This window comes from Centropristis striata, chromosome 20, assembly GCF_030273125.1.
Source record: "Centropristis striata isolate RG_2023a ecotype Rhode Island chromosome 20, C.striata_1.0, whole genome shotgun sequence".
Classification (NCBI taxonomy): Eukaryota; Metazoa; Chordata; class Actinopteri; order Perciformes; family Serranidae; genus Centropristis; species Centropristis striata.
Genome location: NC_081536.1, coordinates 6,138,232 through 6,160,940, shown reverse-complemented (window position 1 = coordinate 6,160,940; position 22,709 = coordinate 6,138,232). Strand labels below are relative to the sequence as shown.

The following is a 22,709-nucleotide window of genomic DNA, read 5'->3' as shown; positions in this document are numbered from 1 at the left end:
TTGTTGTTCTTGATGTTGCTGATTAATAAAATACTTATTAGAAAAGTAATTACAGCAACTCATAATGATGCAACTTAGTACCTATTTATATGCCTTGTTTTTTTCTTAGGATAGCTTTCAGGTGTCTTTGCTTGCTTAACAAAGTTTTCTTTTTTTCATAACAACCTGAAGAATGCATCTAGAGCTGCAGTGATAAGTTAATTAATAGATTGGAAAAAAAAAATGTTCCAACCTCTGACCCATGCTTGACCTGTTCTGGCAGTGCACATGTCTTTCAGCCTTAAGCGGGAGAGTGACACAGCAGCTGTATACTTCAGTCAGTTAATGAGTGGATTATAAGGCAAACTAAATGGCAATAAGAACGCATTGATAGGCTAAATAACGTAATGTAGTAATGACTGAATAATAATTTAGTCTTAACATTATTTTTTTCTTCTGCTAATTATTATTATTATAATATAAAAATTATATAATATTATTATTATAATATAATAATAATAATTGTATATTTATAATAATTGTATATAATATTATAATAATAATAATTATTATTATTATTATTATAATATAATAGTTATTATTATAATATAATAATAATAATTATTATTATAATATAATAATAATAATAATAATAGTGTCATAAAGTGGTAGCACTAATGTCAATTACTGGACAACCCCGATTCCAAAAAAAAGTTGGGACCCATAAAATGTAAATAAAAAACAGAATACATTTTTAAAAAGTTGATCGTTTGATATTCAAATATATTGTCTTTGTAAACACGTAAATTGTCTTTGTTTCAGATGAAATATATGTCAAAAATGATTAGCAAGTTCTAGCTTCTGGTTTATTTATGATTGAGACAACGTCCCAACATTTATGGAATTTGGGTTGTATATATTTCCTGAACACTAAGATCCAGGATTTTTTAATCAGTGTAGTTTTACTCACTCCAATCGTGTATTTCAAATACTGTTGTTCTAAGTATATGACAAAAGGCAAATATATATATTTTTTATATAGATTTATCCCGGGACTGAGTAGTCACTATTCAACCCAAAACCTGGGCCTTTACACTGGAATGGCAATTTGTTATGTGCTTTTATTGAGTTTGCTGTTGTTTAGGTTTTATTATTTATTGTTTATGTCTTTGAAACTGCATTAGGGACGATGTTAAAAGTAGTGATTGTAGCTTTTTTTTTTTTATTATTTACTTTTTATTCGTTTTTTCTTAGTAACATACACATAAGTGCCAGTGGGCACAAGAACATACAACATAACATAAACATAAACATAACATAACAAGGGGAGGATTGTGCATTAAGTAAAACAGCAGAGTCGACATAAGCACATCATACATAAAAATATAAGGATGCTGCTTGAAAATAGCGAAGTAATTAAAAAATAAATAAATAATACAAAAAAAAATCTTAATAGAGGGTTTGATCTTATCTTTGCGATCTATATGAAATCAGGTCTTACAGTTAACACATAGCTGAGCCATTTTGACCAGTTCTCTTCAAAAACATCAGTTTGGTTTCTTAGTTTAAATGTTATTCTTTCCATAACATATATATTGTAAATTACATCAATCCAATCATTTGTTGTCGGTTTGTCTTTCTTGAGCCATTTCCTGGTCAGAGCCTTTTTTCCTCCCACTAACAACACTCTCAAAAGGTATTTGTCCCGCTTAGCATATTCAAGTCTGTCCAGATCACATAGGTACATGACTTTGAAGTTTAGAAACATTTTCTTTTTAAAGACAGTCTCCAGGACCCCAAGGTGATTGTAGCTTTAATGACCCTTCAGCACTGTGGTGGCTCACTACCACTTCTCACCACCGTGTGTCACTGTTCCCCTTGTAATAGACTTCACTGTGCAGCAGCTTGTTGAATGAGGCTGGTGTTTCTATGTCTGCAGGAGTGTGTCTGGTTTGGGCTTATCTGTCATGTTCTCCTCCTCACTCTCCAGTACAGGATATCCTCACAGCCAACTCACAGTAATGAATAAATAACACTCACAGCGAGGAGATAATAAACTCCTATTAGTCACAGGAAGCAGCACTTCTAACAACTGCTCATGTTTCAGGCCTCAACCACTTTTTCCCCTCTGAAACATCTAATGAGAACAGGACCCCACACTCATTAATCAAAAGCCAGGGAGCTTGGTGTTGGCACGGGTCGATCCAGATGCAGACATAAACATACAGAGAAAACTTTAAGCAGTGCCAGTATCCTTCTGCTATTACACCTGTGTCAGCAACACACGTTTCTTCCTCAGACTGTCAGAAATAACAAGCCTTTTCAGGAGGCTAGAAAAAAGAAATGAGGATTTACTATGTTGGGCTAGTGGTCCTCCACTCCCCCCTTTTATTCACCTCCAACAGAAAACACCTGGACATATCTTTCCTCTCGTTTTATGACTGGAGCGCTTTATGGCTTTGGGCACGTTCCAGTTCTCGCTAAAGAAAACATAGCTCCCCATTTTCCATATAGCAAAGCAGAAGTAAACAGATACAGAAGTCGATAGAATGTTGTGTCCTGCAAAAACTTCACAAGTAGTGAAAATTGCATACAAATTGCAAGGGTTTAGATTCTTGAAATAAAGTATTTTCAATGTGTTCATTGAGCTATTCATTTCTGATATGCAAGGTGAAACCATTTCGATTGCTTAAAAGGGACTTATTTTGGAAATTCTAATTCATGATTGAGAATAAAGATATAAAAGAGTTTTATTACAAAGTGAGTAATTTACTAGGGTAAAGGTTGAGGGAAGTTAGGGTTAACACCATTTCCATAAAATAAATAAAGGTTAATGCCCACAGAGGCAAGATACTGGACTCCACTTTGTCCATTATTTCCTGATTTACCCACTTATACCACAGTTACTTGCCAAATATTTTTTTTTACTATTTATTTATATTTTCATGCATTTTACAGTCAAAATCCAAAGTTTTTCACTAACGGCAGCTGTTTCCCTGGTAATACCTTGGGCTTTTGGCTCAGTAGTTAGGCAGAAGGCTAATGTTATGCTAGCTAGATTAAAAGTCTGTAACATTGTGTACATTTTACAAACAGTAAATACAATTTGACAATAGAGGTAGGAATCACCAGAGGTCCCACGATACGATTTTATCTCGATACTTGAGTCACAATTCAATATTATTGCGATTTTAAGCATTTCGCGATGTGGTGAGTATTGAGATACAATATATTGAGATTTAACTGTTTAACTGCATTTTGTGTCCACAAAATGAGATTGAATCAAGAACTGTTTTGTCAAATAAGAGAAAAAACTCATTCTATTCATCTCACTTCAGTCTTTTTTTTTCTCCACAATGAGAGTCAAACCCACAGACTGACCGACAAAGTAACTGAACTTAACTGATATCAAACATGTATGGACGACAACAACTGCAGCATTTTCCCAAACTTTCCTCAACTTTAAGCTTCACTGCTCTGAATTTTTTTGAATTAAACAAATAATAACTTAAACAAAGCCTACATTTGCAGCGTTATTTTGACAACTTCCCGACACAATATTCTGATGCACATGGTGCCTATAGAGTCCTTAGATCTTCTAGTTTCATATGATGGCAGTATCTCCAGTATATTCCTAAGAGTGAGCCCATCAATAGAATATTGCCATGAAAAATATTGCGACACCCCCCCCCCCCCCGAAAATGTGTTAAACAACAAGACTAGCCCCCTGTAATTTTCCACTCTTCAATATCAAGATTTTTAGACACAAATGATGGACCAAGTATACTGTCAGCTGCAGCCAGAAGTAGTGAGTTGAATCATGAATGGGATGTGAGACTATCACTTATGTAAAGTACACTTTAAAAGTATTTTTAGCAGTAAATTCAGGGTGGCAGTGTCCTTCTTGCTGCTTTTGTGCTACAGTCTCCTTGCTGTGGTATTCAGAGGATGTGGCATTAAAGGACGAAACTCAGTGTTGGAAGTAATTGCAATAAATTGTAAACTAAGGCTTTGACTGCCTCCCAGTTGCTATGATTACTACAAGTCAGCACATTAAAGTAGAACGATGAACAGATAATTTAAGTGAAACTTCTTGGTAGGTGTCCATTGTCAGGAATTAATGGACACCTTGCAGCCAATCAGAAACGAGTATTCACCCAGACTGTTGTGAAATGTGGTATTCATAAAATGGAAGCATGATGGCTTATGGCTCAGATGTGTTGGTTTGTAAGCAGCAGTAAGTAATATATTTTAGGAAGCAGTTTTCCAGAGTATACTAACTTTGAAATGACACTGCAGACCTCCATGTTCAGATGTTAGTGGCTGCTCTCAGACAACAGCATCCTCCTCCCACAGTAAATTAATTTAGTGTCTCTGCATGTTTACATGCAAGAAAAGCAGTATGTCACCATTCCAGACAGTTTAGGCTGTCTGAGAGTCGGTTGGGGAAGCAGGGAGGGAAAGTGTCACAGCTTTTATGAAGTGCTAACTGCTGCAGCGGGAGCATGTGCCTTCCACAGGAACTGATCTGTCAGACTTTATCTTCACCGAGGCTGAACACGCTGTCCTCAGGAGTACCTGTGTCTCAGAGACCGAGAGAAGGAAAGAAAGACAGAGAGACAAAGTGTGTGTGCAGTGAGAGTGTAGTTAGAAGAAAGAGAGCGGCTGTGATTGGATGGAAAGGTTGATGTGTTTGTGGATGAGACGGTGTGATGAACACAGTTCAGACTCTGTGTGACCAGTCTGTCTTGGCCTTGTCGTATTTATTCTAACAGAGGAAAACCATTTCACCAAGTTATATCTCCCAGGGTTGTATGTGTGTGTCAGAGGGCCTCCAGTCAGTTACATTAAATAAAACAGGGCCATTGAGATGATACAAGGACCTGGCAATTTCCCATCTAGTAACGGGTAAGACTTGAAAGAGATTGTTCACAAGAACTCAGAATTTAGTGATATGTAAGACGACATTAAAGATGACCTATTATGCATATTCCTGGATCATAGTAGTATTTTGGGTTTCTACACTTTAATGTTCAAAAAACACTTTACTTTTTTCATAATGTCCATAGCCACTGCACGTCTGTTCAGCCTCTGTCTGAGACACTCAGTTGTAGCGCCTGTCTCTTTAAACACCCTTCCTGAAAAAATTCAGGCTGCTGTGATTGGTCAGTGTTTCTGCATATGTGCACTCTGTGTTACTGTTCAATATGTACAGAGTAAAGCAGCTTTTTTTTTTTTTTTTACCGTAAAAAAACAATAAACCAATAACTACATAATCAACATGTTCCGGCAGGAATTTGAGTTGAAATTGGGGAGAAATAAGCAACATTTACAACAAAGATTACAACAGTCCCTGACATTAGCATGTACCAACATGTAGCAGTGAATGTAATGTAATCACAACAATAAGGTGTCTGGAGCGAGTGACCGTTGATAAAAATTCGTCACCAGGTTCATTTTGATCATTTTGAGCCGAGAGTTAAAAAAAACTGTTGGAAATAAAGTGTTCAGAACAGAGGTTTTGGCTCACAGGGATTACTTTTACATACTGTTACCACATTATTCGACATTTTGCCCATGTCTCATATAAAAATCTTACATTGTAACCTTTTATACATGAATAAGGAAAAGCATAATAGGCCCTCCTTAAGTCCAACTGGATTGAAGTGTAGTTGAGTCAGGGTTTTAAGATAGATCATGAAATAAGCCAGAATCTGCCTATACTTCCTCCTGTGGTCTGTTTTACTATTCACAGGACAGAAGCTGTACCTTACAGTAGAAAGAAGCTTGAGTCAGCTGAACTTGAATGCTGCCAGTGAACCATGGCCAGTGCCAGAGTTTCCCTCTCCCCCAGTCAGGACAAGGCGTCCCTCTCTTCCTCGTTACGTCGACACAGGGGAAAGTTAGCGAGGGAGCTGATGGCGGCGGCTGGCAATAGGACAAGCAGGAAATGGCTCTCGTTTCCTTATTGCTCCAAACAGGATGTGGGCGTGTAAACTGTTGACATGGGATGCCCGGAGAGCTGGAGGGCTTGGCAAGAGCCCAGGAGGAGGTGGTGGAGGAGGGGAGGAGCAGAAGGATGAGGAGGGGGACAGAGAGAGGGAAACAGGGAGAGACTCAGTTGCTTCAGAGAAAGTTCATGTTAGTCTTGTTTAGGGGAAAAGCAAAATGTGCGTTCTGCTAGTCACAACCTCATTCAGTACTGTTATCTTCATCATCATAGTTATTAGAAGAAGAAAAACCACCCTTGGATTCATTATGACTTTTTCTTTTCCTTGCTGCTAATCATGTGGGCCAACACAGATCATATTGTTTTATGGCCTCCTTAGCAATGATGTAATGTCAAGACATGCATTTTACAATTTACTAGGGTAAAGGTTGAGGGAAGTTAGGGTTAACACCATTTCCATAAAATAAATAAAGGTTAATGCCCACAGAGGCAAGATACTGGACTCCACTTTGTCCATTATTTCCTGATTTACCCACTTATACCACAGTTACTTGCCAAAGAAAAAAAATTGACTATTATATTTTCATGCATTTTACAATTAAAATCCAAAGTTTTTCACAAACCGCAGCGGTTTCCCTGGTAATATCTTGGGCTTTTGGCTCAGTAGTTAGGCAGAAGGCTAATTTTATGCTAGCTAGATTAAAAGTCTGTAACATTGTGTACATTTTACAAACAGTAAATACAATTTGACAGTAGAGGTAGGAATCACCAGAGATCCCACGATACAATTTTATCTCGATACTTGTGTCACAATTCAATATTATTGCGATTTAAAGCATTTTGCAATGTGTTGAGTATTGCGCTACAATATATTGAGATTTAACTGTTTAACTGCATTTTAGTTCAAGTTATCTTCATCATCATAATTATTAGAAGAAGAAAAACCACCCTTGGATTCATTATGACTTTTTCTTTTCCTTGCTGCTAATCATGTGGGCCAACACAGATCATATTGTTTTATGGCCTCCTTAGCAATGATGTAATGTCAAGACATGCATTTTACAATTTACTAGGGTAAAGGTTGAGGGAAGTTAGGGTTAACACCATTTCCATAAAATAAATAAAGGTTAATGCCCACAGAGGCAAGATACTGGACTCCACTTTGTCCATTATTTCCTGATTTACCCACTTATACCACAGTTACTTGCCAAAGAAAAAAAATTGACTATTATATTTTCATGCATTTTACAATTAAAATCCAAAGTTTTTCACAAACCGCAGCTGTTTCCCTGGTAATACCTTGGGCTTTTGGCTCAGTAGTTAGGCAGAAGGCTAATGTTATGCTAGCTAGATTAAAAGTCTGTAACATTGTGTACATTTTACAAACAGTAAATACAATTTGACAATAGAGGTAGGAATCACCAGAGATCCCACGATACGATTTTATCTCAATACTTGTGTCACAATTCAATATTATTTCGATTTTAAGCATTTTGCGATGTGTTGAGTATTGCGCTACAATATATTGAGATTTAACAGTTTAACTGCATTTTAGTTCAAGTTATCTTCATCATCATAGTTATTAGAAGAAGAAAAACCACCCTTGGATTCATTATGACTTTTTCTTTTCCTTGCTGCTACTCATGTGGGCCAACACAGATCATATTGTTTTATGGCCTCCTTAGCAATGATGTAATGTCAAGACTATTGAGGCAGGGAAACAAGAAAATGACTTCCATAGGCCTTTCTGTTGAGACTTGCTTCTTAAGCAGAGCAGGGGGTACACTAAAGTAAACATGGCAGCCCATTTGCCCAGAGGGACAGGGGAAAATCCAATGGAAACATGGTCTAACACTCACAAAATCTGCCCCAAATTTGAGGCTCATCAATACCAGCAGTTTGAAGTCACCACCTTAAGTCTTATTCCAAAGACAGCATGAAAGGAATAATTCGATTTCTCATAACTGCCTTTTTCTTCCATACTCTCACCTGGAAAAACTTTAAAAATGGTCATGGTCATGTCTTTTACATGAGAATAGCTTAAGAATATTGTTTTTATGGAGCTCCACCTAACCAGTATCTCTTGTTTAGCTTTAGGGGTTTTTGGTAGTGCTTCCCTCTCTTAGTCGATTGGTGGATCACCTGTCGTTTTGTATTTCTTTTTATCCATTAGTCTTTCTTTTTTATCCATTAGTTTTACGTTGCTTTCCAAGAAATGTATATAACTTATTCTCCGATAATCACAAACTTTAAGGTGGTGCTTTTGCCAGATCCTTTGTGGAGAAACTTTGTTTTACAGATCTGTTGATTAAATCAAAGAAATGATTAGTCGACAAAATTATAGTGTTGATCGACTTAGTATCTCTATGGTAATGGTAATGGACCTGCACTTATATAGCGCTTTTCTAGTCACTTTTGCGACCACTCAAATCGCTTTACACTACGGACTGCGCTCATTCACCCTTTCACACACACATTCATACTGGTGGCAGAGGCTACCCTAAACGGTACCACCTGCCACCATTGGGATCTTGCTCAAGGATACTTCGACATGTAGGCTGCGATGGTCAGGGATCGAACCACCAACCCTTCGGTTGGGGGCCAACCGACTCTACCAACTGAGCCACAGCCACCCCTAAGTCAATGACAGCTTTTGGACCTGAGGAACTATTTCTCTAAGAACAAAGTTTGAAGAACCCCTCTTTTTATTGTGTCCACATCACAAGAACTAGGAATGATCACAGTTCTTTGAGCGCTTTTGAGGGACATTTTCACCTCCTATTTCAGAGTAGGTACTCTTGAGTGAAGCAAGTGAGGTAATATTGGTTGAACACATTAACCAGTGCAACTCAGACCACAGACATTTTCTAGAACCTAGTGGCTGTATAAACTGCAGACAACACAGAACACATGCAACAGCTTGTAACAAAGTAGTAAAATTGAGTCGCCAATTATTTTATTCATTGATTAATCATGAAAATACTGCAGTTCCCCAGATCTCTTTTATCTGAAAACACCTATTCATAAATCTCCTCCTCCTCCTCTGTCTTTTCTCTGGGTTGCAGGGATGGGAGCTGATCCTGGCCGGCCGCCATGTCGGAAGGCCAAAGATTTAAGGAAGGAGCGCCGTCTTCAGAAAGAGCAGATTAGACAAAACACTGATGGGGTCTCCTCCATTGTCTCTCCTACCCCGCCCAGTCCGGCCCCGTCCAGCCAACCCAAGCTCCTTGAAGATTTCATCAATGAGTCATTGCCTGACAACTCTTCTCATTGCCTTGAGGTGAGCAGAAATGTAGAGTCGGTATTTTCTTTTCTCTTTTTATGCGACTTGGAATAAACATTAGCCTATTGTGACGATTCCAGCTATCATTACGAAATAGTGTTTTTGGTTGAGCTCTCTGTCTCCAGAATGTTTGGATTCAGTTAGCTTGAAAATTTGGTTTCACAGAGCACTCTTCCCCAAGCTCCAGTGACTTCACCATGTGTTTATGTGTGCGGGGAGGATAGCTGGCCAGAGCAGAGTGGAAAAACCACCTCTTCCCAGTTTGAATTCAACCAAACGACAAGCACACCACACAAACTGGGTCGTATTACCCTGCTGATGACATTAAAACCACAGCTCCCAGCTCAGCCGGCATAAGAGGACATGGAAATGAACTTTTGGCAGGGGGCAGAACGATGTAGAAAAGGTCCCTGGCGAAGGCCTCAAGCTGAGGTTGGTAGAGTAACGTCATTCTTGGTCTTGACCAAGATTTGAGCCAGATGCACTGATGAACCAGGCAGTGTCTGTCTCTTGTCTGCGTCCCCCCCTGAGACAAGACCGGTAAGACCTCCTCCCAGTCAGCTCTCTCCAATTGGATTCATTTGTTTGCCTGAAATTATCGTTCCATTTCACTAAGTGAGCATGAACAGAAGGTCATCCTTTGCAAACGAAGGTTAATTATCTTTACAAGTCAAATAATTGACAGATGCCTCTATTTGAGCCACTCTGCTGATGTGGCGAGGCCGCATCACATTTATGGTTAAAGGACAATTTGGATGATGAGCAGTCGATTCTGATGATTCATCCAGTTTAGCACCATCCAAGACTATTGTAATTGGTTTATAGAAATACATTCAAGCTGGGGTGTTTCTCATCCCAGAATGGTAATGGGTAGAGCCAGACCTTTCTTCAGAGCTGACAAAACACCGAAGATAGGTCTGGCTCTGTGAGACTAGTGTTTAATGAATCATCTGTATGGCTCACTGTGTGGAAGTGACTGGGATCATTTTTCAAGGCAACATTAGGCATGATTAAAACATTACTTTCCTGCTTTCCTGCAAAACAAATTGTACCAAATAAATACATAGATATACAGTACAGGCCAAAAGTTTGGACACACACCTTCTCATTCAATGCGTTTTTCTTTATTTTCATGACTATTTACATTATAGATTCTCACTGAAGGCATCAAAACTATGAATAAACACATATGGAATTATGTACTTAACAAAAAAAGTGTGAAATAACTGAAAACATGTCTTCTATTTTAGATTCCTCAAAGTAACCACCCTTTGCTTACTAGGATATAAGACATGTTTTCAGTTATTTCACACTTTTTTGTTAAGTACATAATTCCACATGTGTTCATTAATAGTTTTGATGAATTTACAATGTCAATAGTCATGAAAATAAAGGAAACGCATTGAATGAGAAGGTGTGTCCAAACTTTTGGCCTGTACTGTACATTGACTTAACTGTTATGTATTGTTCAATAATGAAAAAATAAAAATAAAAAAAATGATGATGATAATAATGATACTAACAATAATATTTATATTACTATTATTATTATTATTATTATTATTATTATTATTATTAATAATAATAATAATAATAATAATAATAATAATAAAATACTAATATAGAACTGAACCAAATAGATCAGCCTTATTGTCACCAATATTTGATCCAGCCTGATATTGGTGCATCTCTACCTCTATACCAATATAGGTAATTTCATATCACGATACAGCATATTTTCTGGAAATTCAACAAATTAATAGGGTTTCGGTAATAACCACATGGCAAAATATATTTCTGTATTTTCCATGTTAGCAAAAGAGTTCACTACAGCTTTGCTCACACGTGCAAGGATTAGCATTATGATGATGTAAATATGGCAATAGAAACATCATAGAAAAATGTACATAACAGACATTTATATATAGTCATATGGCCCAGACTTATGATGGCAATTGGCCTTCTCTACTGTCAATGAGCTGCAGGATTTTAAGAGGTTTTCAAACCAGTACCAGAAGATTGATTACACAAAAGACACTTAGGTTACACAAAAGCATTTAAATGATATCACGCTGCTTGACTGATGAGAATATTCTGCAGGATATTGTTAGAAAAATTGCATGAGGAAACCTTGAAAATTGATAATCTGTCACCGACAGAAAAAATCTGTCACCAACAGAAAAAACCTCACCATTTTTCTGCGCATTCTTTGATGGGGAAATGAAGAGCTGGAGACGTCCAAGTTTCTCAGTTTAACAAAAGTTTTATTACAATACGTCAAAAAATGTGCACTTTACAGAGATCTCCGGGTTCAAAATTAACTCATGTCCCTGAATACAAACAGACGTGTTTTCAGTTCGTGAAGTCTGAACCACGTCTCCCTCCCTGGAACCCATTAAAATAACCTTACAATTGTTTACAAAACATGCTGGTTGATTTCTTCCAGGAAGTCCCGCCTTCATGATCGCTGATTCGCCAGTCTTCTTTCATACCGTCACACATCAGGCCACCTGGGCAAAACAATCCCTGCTACCCAGGACAAGGCCTTTTGGCCTGCTAACAAACTTGTTAGCACAAACATTTTTCCTTGTTATGACTTACAGACATTTTCACACGGGACTTTCACTTGGCCTTCTGTGGCCCTCCTCTCCAGACACACATACACACACAGCAAAAACTCTGCATCAATATATCTGGATGTCATTCTTTGTGAGTTATAGAATCTTAATCAGTTTAAGCAAATGGAATATATGTAATTAAAGTAATCATAGTTTTCTACATCAATATTAACACACAAACACAATCAATGTATCAAAATCATATTACCTGATTAATATAAATGCATAGAGATATTTATTACAGTCAAGGTTTGACCTTTGATAGTGACCTGCGTCAGAACAGAGAACAGAGACAGAGAACAGAGAAATAAAGCATAAAATCACATACCAATATAGAAAATAATCAATTATTTTAACAATATAAAGGACATTGAAAATGATTCCTCGATATTTTCAACAAATACTCACGTTTACTTTCTGATATTTCTCTTGCCATAATAATAATAATACATTTTATTTATAGGCACTTCTTCTTCTTATCACTCAAGGTCACCGTACAGTGACAACAACAAAACACAACAACTAATAAATAACAAATAATAATTGAACAATTTAGTAAACAGAATAGGGATGTTGTATGACATTTTTAGGAACAATATGGCAGTTTAAAAAGATGGGTTTTGATAATTGCTATAGAATCTTGCAGCTGTGACTTTGGGGGACCCTATTGCTTTTGAAGCAGTTTAAATACATTGGAGTGATTGGGAAGGCAAGTTTACAGTACAGGCCAAAAGTTTGGACACACCTTCTCATTCAATGCGTTTCCTTTATTTTCATGACTATTTACATTGTAGATTCATCAAAACTATTAATGAACACATGTGGAATTATGTACTGTTTGTCTAGTAAGCAAAGGGTGGTTACTTTGAGGAATCTAAAATACAAGACATGTTTTCAGTTATTTCACACCTTTTTTGTTAAGTACATAATTCCATATGTGTTCATTCATAGTTTTGATGCCTTCAGTGAGAATCTACAATGTAAATAGTCATGAAAATAAAGAAAATGCATTGAATGAGAAGGTGTGTGTCCAAACTTTTGGCCTGTACTGTAGGTGCACTGTATCTATAGTTAGTTACTGCAGACCTGGCCTTAAATCCAGCTGTGTTACTTTTCCAGGAACCACCACCAGGGGTCAGTGTAAGAACGTGATTCAGAGCCCCTCAGGCACCTCAGGAAAGTGTGGAACTGATCTCCCACTATTCCCCTCAAGAGTCCTCTATACTGTCTCCACACTTTGCTCATATTTTCATAGAGTTTTCCTTTAAATCTTCTATCGCTTCCATGCAGCGGTAATACAGTCAATTGTCTCCTGGATTATATTACTTTATCTTGGTGTTTTGTAAGGTCTTGAAGATCCAGGTTCAGAGTAACACATCTTTCATTAAAGCTTTGATGAACCATGATCTTTCATTTTAATTAAAGTAAAACAAAAGCCACTGGTGGTATGTGGTTTTTCATAAAGCGGCCAAGTGTCAAATGCGTGTTCAATTTCAAGACCATTATGAGATTTGCTAAAATTTTAATTTCCATGCCGTCCACTATCTGCTGCAGTGTTGTTTCACCAAAAGCAATTCAGCCTAACAAAATATATCTCTGGGTTTAGAACAAAATTAAAAAGATCGAACTTCAGCATTGTCCTTTTATGTAAAAGGCCCAACGTCTCTGTTTGACTAAAGGATAGAGATGCCAAGTGGTCATATGAGAGCTACTTACTCAGGTCCAACTCAAACAAACCCCAGGTTCTATTCCTCTATCCTGTCTGTCCAGGGGATTCATATGGCACAGCCTCTGGAGCCAACAAAAGCTTCCAAACGAAGAGACGGTTAAGGAAACGAGGCCAAGAATGTAGAAATTGAATTCTTCTTTTAGTTTGCGTGACATTAGCAACACAATCTTCCTTTCCACATGTCTTGCTGTGATTGTCCCAGTTAATTTTTAGCACCACAAAAAAAGTTCTTATGAAGAATGCCTCTTTCATTATTCATTAGTATGTATCAGTTAATGCATTTGCACAAGTTTGCATGCTTTCTTACTTACTTGGGCTAGTTTGGCTGAACTAGCCTCAGTGTGCATCCTGCTCATCATAATTATTTCAACAGCTTACAGAGCACAGTATAGCCTGGCAGATACTGGATTTAATTTTCCAATACTGATATTTATATTTGGGAGTTCTGGTTATGATATATCAGCCAATAGTTTTCATTTTTTAACACTAACACAGATACTGTGAAGATTCATACTGACCGGGACATTTTACAGTAGAAAAATCAACTTGTCAGTGCTCTCTGATGGACAAAGCATATAATATTGACACCATTTCCAGATTACCTTAAACCTGCTTTGGTATTTCTCATTGCCTATCAGCCCACTTATACATCAATAAACTATGTCTGCAATAAGCTAATCGATTAACATATTGCACCTTTATCAGTCTAGCTTCATGAGACAAACAAATAGGGTTAAGTTGGTGGAGGATGGCATAGTCCATCGATGACTGAGCCCCACGTCCCAGATTTGTTGTGGTTCTAATGCTATACATTGCCTGCTTAAAAAGTTACAATTCTGATTTATCGACGTGCACATTTTGGAGCAACTAAAGGTGGACACTGCAGCACTTTCCCCCCAAAAATCAAGCCCGAACATATCCAAATTAAAAGAGATTATTTTGAACTATTTTGAACCCCAGATGCATGCCCATTTGTATTTATTAAATTAATCCCAAAATAATTATTGTCGTCAGTTTGGATAGTTGCAATTGTATATTCCATCTTGACAGCACACTAGTAACAATCACACTTATTTTTACATTCTGTTGAACACACACCATTTCAGCTTTCATCATATTGTTTTACTGTGGACAACATCACATGCTAATTCAGCAGAAACCGCCCTACGCTGCACACGATGAGTCATCAAAAGCCAAAAACCAAACGAGCAACAAAAGTAGCAAAAATAGTTATTTTACGGTAATCTGAAACTTCTCTGCACAATTATAGTTCTGTTCGATGTGATCAAGATGAAAATAAAACTTCAGTCTCAGATGACATGGTGAAGCACTGGAAATGGGCTCATATGGATAATAAATGGAAAGTAAATAGGCTAATGATTATTTCCTCTTCTTGAGTTTTCTATTTCTATTACTGTGTAACGATGGAGACGAACACAACACATCCTCTTTGTATTGTTCTTGCTTTTCCATTAAGCTACAGCTATGGTGACCAACAGCTGCTATTCCTAAAAACAAGCTCATTTACTATGGTCAAACTTTTAAACAGGAATTGGTTTCCATTTTATTCATTAAGTAGTTTAAAGTCTTCTCAGGCGTGTCACTGGGTCAGGAGAGGGTGTGATTGTGTCAGTCTCCATCTCCCTTCACACTCTTCTAACACTTCTCCTCTCTTTGATTTGTGACGATATCTTCCTTTTTAAGGATTTGAATCACCACTTATGATATTCTGAGTACTTTTTTTCCATTTTGATGTTAACCTTTGTCTGCCCGTATTCTTTTTGAAGGTGAGGCTAGTGCGCTCCAATCCCCCTAGCCCGCAGTTCAAAGCCTCTTTCGACGCCTCCTACCAGGTGTACAAACTCTACCAGATGGCCATTCACAAGGACCCTCCTGACAAACCCTCCGAGAGCCAGGTCAGAGGGTGGGGGGCATAGGTCGACCTGCTCAAGGGGTGTTCAGGGAGGGAGGGAGGGGGTCGACAGGTTTGGGTACCTACAGAGACATCAAAAGGATGATATCTTGCTCTAATCTCTTATGAATATGTTATCATGGTCCTTTTGTGAGTTGTTTTTAATCACTTTTTGAACTAAAATGTGGCCGTGCTTGAATATTTCCTTTATTTTAAGACCTGGATGTGATTTTATGTTAATGATATAAAATGCAGCACAGATTGTTGTTTTTGTTTAATTATGATTATTTATTATTAAGTACTTTAAATACAGTACAGGCCAAAAGTTTGGACACACCCATCTCATTCAATGCGTTTTTCTTTATTTTCTACTATTTACATTGTAGATTCTCACTGAAGGCATCAAAACTATGAATGAACACATATGGAATTATGTACTTAACAAAAAAAGTGTGAAATAACTGAAAACATGTCTTGTATTTTAGATTCCTCAAAGTAGCCACCCTTTGCTTACTAGAATATAAGACATGTTTTCAGTTATTTCACACTTTTTTGTTAAGTACATAATTCCACATGTGTTCATTCATAGTTTTGTTGAATTTACAATGTCAATAGTCATGAAAATAAAGGAAAAACATTGAATGAGAAGGTGTGTCCAAACTTTTGGCCTGTACTGTATGTCATGGGGTATCATTTACATTTTTGACTCATGTCACAGGTTTGAATTATAATGAAAAAAGTTTAGGAATATGTTGTTATCTTCAGGTTGTATGTGACTGAAATAGGTTATTATTAGTGAATAATTGGTGCCTACTTTGCAACATCAAGCAGAAAGACAGTTGCTGTATGTGTGAAAAAACAGTGAATTGACATGTTAGTATTAAAGAGTGTATGTCTATATGAGAGAGAGTGAAAGGGAGAGGAAATGGAGGGAAAATGTTTCCATACGCCGTGGTTGAGAGCAGTGTTTCTCCAGGTGTCTGAGCTGGCCCTCGGTCGGCCTGCTGGGTCGTTAGTCTTGAGCTGCTTCAGTTTTCGGGGAGGCAGTACGTCAGCTGAACCTTCTCGACCTTCACACATTTACCTCGTCTGTGGCCCCCCATCACCCAACCCTCATCATAGTCGCATCTGTGGATTAAGCAGCGGTAATGACGTTTTAATTGTCTTTGTGCGTGCAGTCTGTTCCACCTTGTTTACCTTCTTCAGAGAAGTCTGCAGTGTTGTAAGAGTCTGTATGTGTCTCGCTGAGATGATTCATTCAGACACAATTTTGTTTTTTCTTCTGCTGCTGCAGACCTTACACGCACTGACCCTGTGTTGAGTCTTGAATTACCAGTTCTCTCCGTGCGATCCGTAGTGAAAGCCGGGCGGTGCACTAGCCTCATCCTCAAGTCATCTTCTTCTTTTAAAAACACACTTTCAGTCTCCTAGAATCCCATTGTTTTCTTGCATTCATGTGTCTTTTTCTACTCAACGATCTGATAAAATCACTAAATCAAGTTTCAAACTGGAAACAGACCCGCTGTGTTACCAGCTCGCCTCGAGGACTAGGAGACTGATGTGAACCCTAAGATGCCAAAACAATTGTATAACACTGTTTAAAACCGCTATTGTTGATTCCTGCACTGTTAATTCCTCCAAAGCACCCATGCTTCCTCTTCCCCTTTAAAATTTTTTCCTAACTTACTCACCATCCTTGTATTCATTGTCAACCCCTTATAAAACCTCCCTCCACCTTATTGCTCCTGTCCCCTCCACACCCTGTGCTTGAAGGTGAGGCTAGTGTCGGCCGACTTTGAGGACCCTCAATTCGCAGCGTCCTATCAGCAGTCGGCGGCGCTGTACGCCCGCTACCAGATGGCCATTCATGGTGATGACCCCAGCGAATGTAGTGAGAGCGAGGTACTGCATGATTATTATTCTGCACCTACTGTAGGGCACCACTGCACATGTTTGTTCCAGCTTCTTGCTGCTTTTCTTTTTTTTCTTTTGGTTTAATTTAAATTGTGTTTTGGACTGATAAAACAAACACTTTTCTATGGAAGCCTAATTCTACCTGAACCCCCCCACCCCCCAAAAGATAAATATGTAGCTTCTTGATAAATAAATTGCATTTTTCACTTTTTTTCTGTAATTTTGAAGACTGAATGATCTAAATTAGTAATTGTTGATGGATTATTTGATACTGAAAGTAATTCCAAAGTTGTGGACAATTAAAAATAAAATAATAAATAAATAATGTTAATTGTTGTTGCAGTCTCTGCAGCTTGATCAATATCAGTTTACCCCACTGTCCATCACCAACAGCCAGTGGTGGAACAAGTATTCAGATCCGTTACTTAAGTAAAAGTACTGATGCCACACTGTGAAATTACTCCACTACAAGTAAAAGTCCTGTATTCAAAACTTACTTAAGTAAAAGTACAAAAGTATCTCTTAAAGTATTGAAAGTAAAAGCACTTGTTATGCAGATTGGTATATATATTCCAAATATATCATTCGATTATTTGTATTGATGCATTTATGTAAGTAGCGTTTTCATTTTGTAAAGATGGGGCTCATTTTAACTACTTAATATACTGTTATGAGGTTTCATAAAAAGTCCAATCACTTTAAATTGAAGATGTTTTTTGTGATCAATTTTTTATCTGAAATTTTAGATGTTTTTTTTATGTTAAATCTTGATCTGAAAGGTAACTGAAGCTGATGGCTAAATGTAGTGTAAAAAGTGCAATATTTGTATCAAGATGTGGTGGAGTAGAAGTATAAAGTTACATAAAATGGAAATAATCAAGTAAAACAGGTACAAGTACCTCAAAATTGTACTTAAGTACAGCACTTGAGTAAATGTACTTGGTTACATTCCACCACTGCGAAAAGCTTACACGCTATTGGAAGAATTGCAGCATTCATTGGTCCTCAATAATCAATTATAATTATAAAAACGTTTTTCTGCATGTTTTTTTTTTACTGTGGAGCTGTAAGCTGTAACTTTGGGCTCTATAAAAGAGAGAGAGAAAGTTCACTAGTTTCTGCAGTGAATGAGAAGTATTGTCCCGCACTGAATGGCAATGAGAAACAGAAACAATAACCAAGTACAGATTTATAAAGTTTAACATTGAATTTATAATGAACAGTAAATTGTACTATAAAATATACATATACACACCTCCCTTTCTCCATCTAATGAATAAAAGAGGAGTCTAGTCAGGATGCAGAACTGCTGGACATTCTCACTAACCTGAGAGGGCCTTTTGTCCCTGAGGGCTGGAAAAACAACCTCCTCCTCCACCCTCCTGCCAGCAGGCCTCAGTAAATTACTGAATTCTCCAGCTTGTAAAAGTAAGGTAATTAATAAATAATAAAAGCTGTCAGATTGGGCAGACTGTGGCAGATTCTTTCCTAGTGCCATAACACTAGCTCTATTAAAGAGAACGTGTGTTTGTGTGTGTTTGTGTGCACTTCAGCTTCAGCTCAGGTTTACAACTGGACTGGGATCGGATGGGTTCAAGAAGCAGAGGAATAACTTTAAAAAGAAATGAAAAAAAGAAAAGGTGTGGAGGTGCGCAAACAACATTGCTGTCTGTTGGGTTGCCAGAAAATAAAGTTATTTTTTTATTGATGGACTTTCCAGGTTGGATACTGACTGAGTGTAGTGTAGTATAACAGCACAGAGTGAATTAAGGTTGGCTTAATTACACTTAAAGCCCATTCATTGTAATTTACGTTGACATGTCGACCGTAGGGAATGTTATAGAGAAATGTCTGCACTCTAGATTGTAACAACACTATATATTCATTTTGACAGGGTTTAATTAAGATCATTATACGAACAATTCATACATTCACACATTTTTGGTGCTACATGGAGATATTTAGAGGTTGACTCCAGCAGAATTCTGACAGAAACAGACCACTACACAAAGCCTCCATCCTTCAAGTATTGGCATCATAGATTGTATAAAAAAGCAGTTGTAGCATCACCCATGTTGTGGACTAACATTTTGAACATTGGCATTTTGGCATATTGGTTTTTAGGGGCCAGAAATGACCATATAGCCAGCTATCTTGATTAGCAGAGTGCATCCATGATTCATTTTAACTGCAATATTATTAAAATGCTAAATTAGGCTCATGAAAAACAGGCTTCAAACAAAATGTAGTTAATTGGAAAAATTTAACTTTCTTAGAATCTTTTAGTACAACTGAACAAGACATTTTTAGACGACCAAAATGTTGCAATTAACTATCACAAATTTAAAAAGTAGCGACTTGTCAATCATAGCCACACCCTAAGTATACCATACTTTATCCTCTGTTTTACTCATCATGCTGTATTGAAGAAGACTTAAATCCAAAGTTTGAGACCATAAACTCATTAGGAAAATGTTCATTGAGGTAATAAATCAAGTGAGAAGTAGGGTCATTTTCTCATACACTTCTATACGATGACTTTTTTTGCAACCAGTGGAGTCTCCCTCTGCTGGCCATTAGAAAGAATGCGGGTCAGGCACTTCTGCATCCGATTCACTGTTCAGGCCTGTATGTTGCCTCTGGCTTGGTCTCTGTAGACAACCTCTTCTGTATCATTAATACTGAACTGGATGCCATGCTATTCTCTCCTTTGTTTGTCTCATCCCATTGCAGTTGATTTATGCATGGTCATCACTAATTGTTCCCACTCAAACAATCTGACTTTATAATATCCCCCATAGTTGTGCTCACTACTGTGAGAACCACTCCTTTGCAACTAAACACTACTGATTTTATTTTCTTGCTCGTCAAGCTCCTGATGAACTCGCCTGTTCACTTCCCAGAAGCCCGAGCACCCCCATTGACCTGTGGCATTCATAAAGAAATGGGAAACACATTGTTGTTGTGGTGATGGCACTTTTTGGTGCCATGCCATTCTAAGCCTGCTGCTGCTACCTAGGAAGTTTTACCATTTAGTATTTGTGGAGGTATTTATTAATCCATTAAAGTATTACCTAGGGAGGGAATGTGGAATACTGTCAGCCTGGCTCAGAGCCAGGCGATAGGAGAGAGAGAGAGAGAGTGTGTGTGTGTGTGTGTGTGTGTGTGTGTGTGTGTGTGTGTGTGTGTGCGCAAGTTCAATTACCCTGCCAAAATTGTACTACCATTAGACAGTATGATGTCCTAGAGGGGAATGGCTTTGTTTGTTTAAGGATGTATGCATTTCCTGTCATACCATGACTGGAAGGGAGCCAGACATTATTCCTTCCACATCCAATCATGGTTTCCTGACAGACTTTAAGCACAAACATGCAGTTATTTAGACACACACACACACACACACACACACACACACACACACACACACACACACACATGCACTCTCTTACTCACACTTACTGGTCTTAACTGTTTTGCTGAGCCGTGACTCTGAGTTCCTGCACATGTGGCATTCATTTTGAGGAAAACAAATCCTGTTAAATCTGTATTTACTCTTCTTGATGGCCAGGACTTTAACCAAGACACATGAAAAAAAAGTATATGGAAAAAGCTGCGAAATGGCAATAAAATTCGTCAGTAAAAATGGAAGAAATGAATGAGGAAAATAACTTTTGGCACTGGTTGGCTTCAAGCTATTTGCAACATAGTTACACACAATAATGAGAGATTCAATAAAACCTATGAGAAGCATTCCTCTCATGTCGGAGATCAGAGTATTTTGTTTATATTCACCCATTGAACTGTGCATTTCAGGTAGTTCTCCATAGCTCCTCTGCTGCAAACCGAAAAACAAACAGCAAATGTTTGGTAAAGAGAGAAAGAAATGGGTTGTTTTTATTCTTTTTTAATGTGAGAGTGAATACAGGCACCTTGTCGCTAAAATAAGTACAGCAATTTGAGCGAGTCAAGAGCACAATGACGAGAGGTCTAAGTAGCAATTAGGCTTAAGCAGATGCATGTGTTTATATGTACCGTATGTGTGTGAGTGAAGACACGACAGCTTGTGTGTGTGTGTGTGTGTGAGTGAGTGTGTGTGAGTGTGTGTGTGTGTGTTTGCGACGGCTGCTTGCCATTCTAATCGTACACAGATGAGTGTTTACTATAGGAAAGGGAGAGTTAGAGAGGAAGTGATGGACTCCATGTGTTGTAGATGAGAACGTTCCAGAAGGCGCTTTGGAAACTGCTCCGTTTACAGGCATATGTGTTGTTGTATTAGAGATACAGAGAGAGGGGAAGCTGAGATTGCATTCACATGCTTGTTCCCTTTCTGTCTCATTGCATGAGTGACTGTACCTCCACATTAGACTGTCTATCTCCTGCTGAGGCTGTGTGCGTTAATACGTTTTGTCTGTTTGTTTGTTTGTTTGTGTGTCTGTGTCAGCCTGGCAGGGCCGTGTGGGCTGTTGATCGCCAGTGGCTAGAGAGGGCTCAACCCTGCCAGGCTCCAGGAGAGCAGCCTCACCCAGCCAAGCAGGGTTGAGACCAAAGACTGTATAAAATAAGTGGGCGTAGTTACTGTGATCTCACCCATTGGTGTGTAGACTTCCATTTCGGAACCTTAAGTTTGTCAATTTGGCTGTAGCCATCTAGTTTATTAAATGAACATCACACTGTATTTAAGAACGCTACAAACTACTTATTGAGACCATAAACTCAAAGATAAAAATCAAGTGAGAACTTAGTAAGTTTCTCGTTGATTTCTATAGTTACTGTGATCTCACCCATTGGTGTGTAGACTTCCATTTTGGAACCTTAAGTTTGTCAATTTGGCTGTAGCCATCTTGTCCTTTTTTTTGGACCCACCATTAAAGAGCTACCATTTCATTGACACATCCATATATACATACCCTGGTTTTTCATTTATTTGACTGTAAATGGAACCATAGTTTATTAAATGAACATCACAATGTATTTAAGAAGGCTAGAAACGACTTATTGAGACCATAAACTTAAAGATAAAAATCAAGTGAGAACTTGGGTAATTTTCTCATTGATTTCTATAGTTACTGTGATCCCACCCATTGCTGTGTTGACTTCCATTTTGGAACCTTAAGTTTGTCAATTTGGCTGTAGCCATCTTGTGTTTTTTTTCTGGACCCAAAAGTGACTACAATTAAAGAGCTACCATTTAATTAACACCCCCAAAGATACATAACCTGTTTTTTCATTTATTTGACTGTAAATGGAACCGTAACTTATAAAAATGAACATCACATTGTATTGAAGAAGGCTTGAAACTACTTATTGAGACCATAAACTAATTT

The 22,709-nt window shown here is 37.8% G+C and overlaps 1 protein-coding gene across 4 annotated transcripts in view; it reads left to right on the top strand.

The window, feature by feature from the left end:
* LOC131993362 (arginyl-tRNA--protein transferase 1) overlaps nt 1-22,709 on the top strand; it is an 81,185-nt gene that overhangs the window by 7,129 nt on the left and 51,347 nt on the right. Inside the window, exons 6-8 of one of the 4 annotated variants that reach the window (XM_059359233.1) lie at nt 8,995-9,209; nt 15,347-15,475; nt 17,245-17,373. In XM_059359233.1, coding sequence (XP_059215216.1) covers nt 8,995-9,209; nt 15,347-15,475; nt 17,245-17,373 — 473 coding nt within the window. The remainder of the gene's footprint in view (nt 1-8,994; nt 9,210-15,346; nt 15,476-17,244; nt 17,374-22,709) is intronic. The other 3 variants (XM_059359231.1, XM_059359230.1, XM_059359232.1) reach the window with 3 other exon arrangements.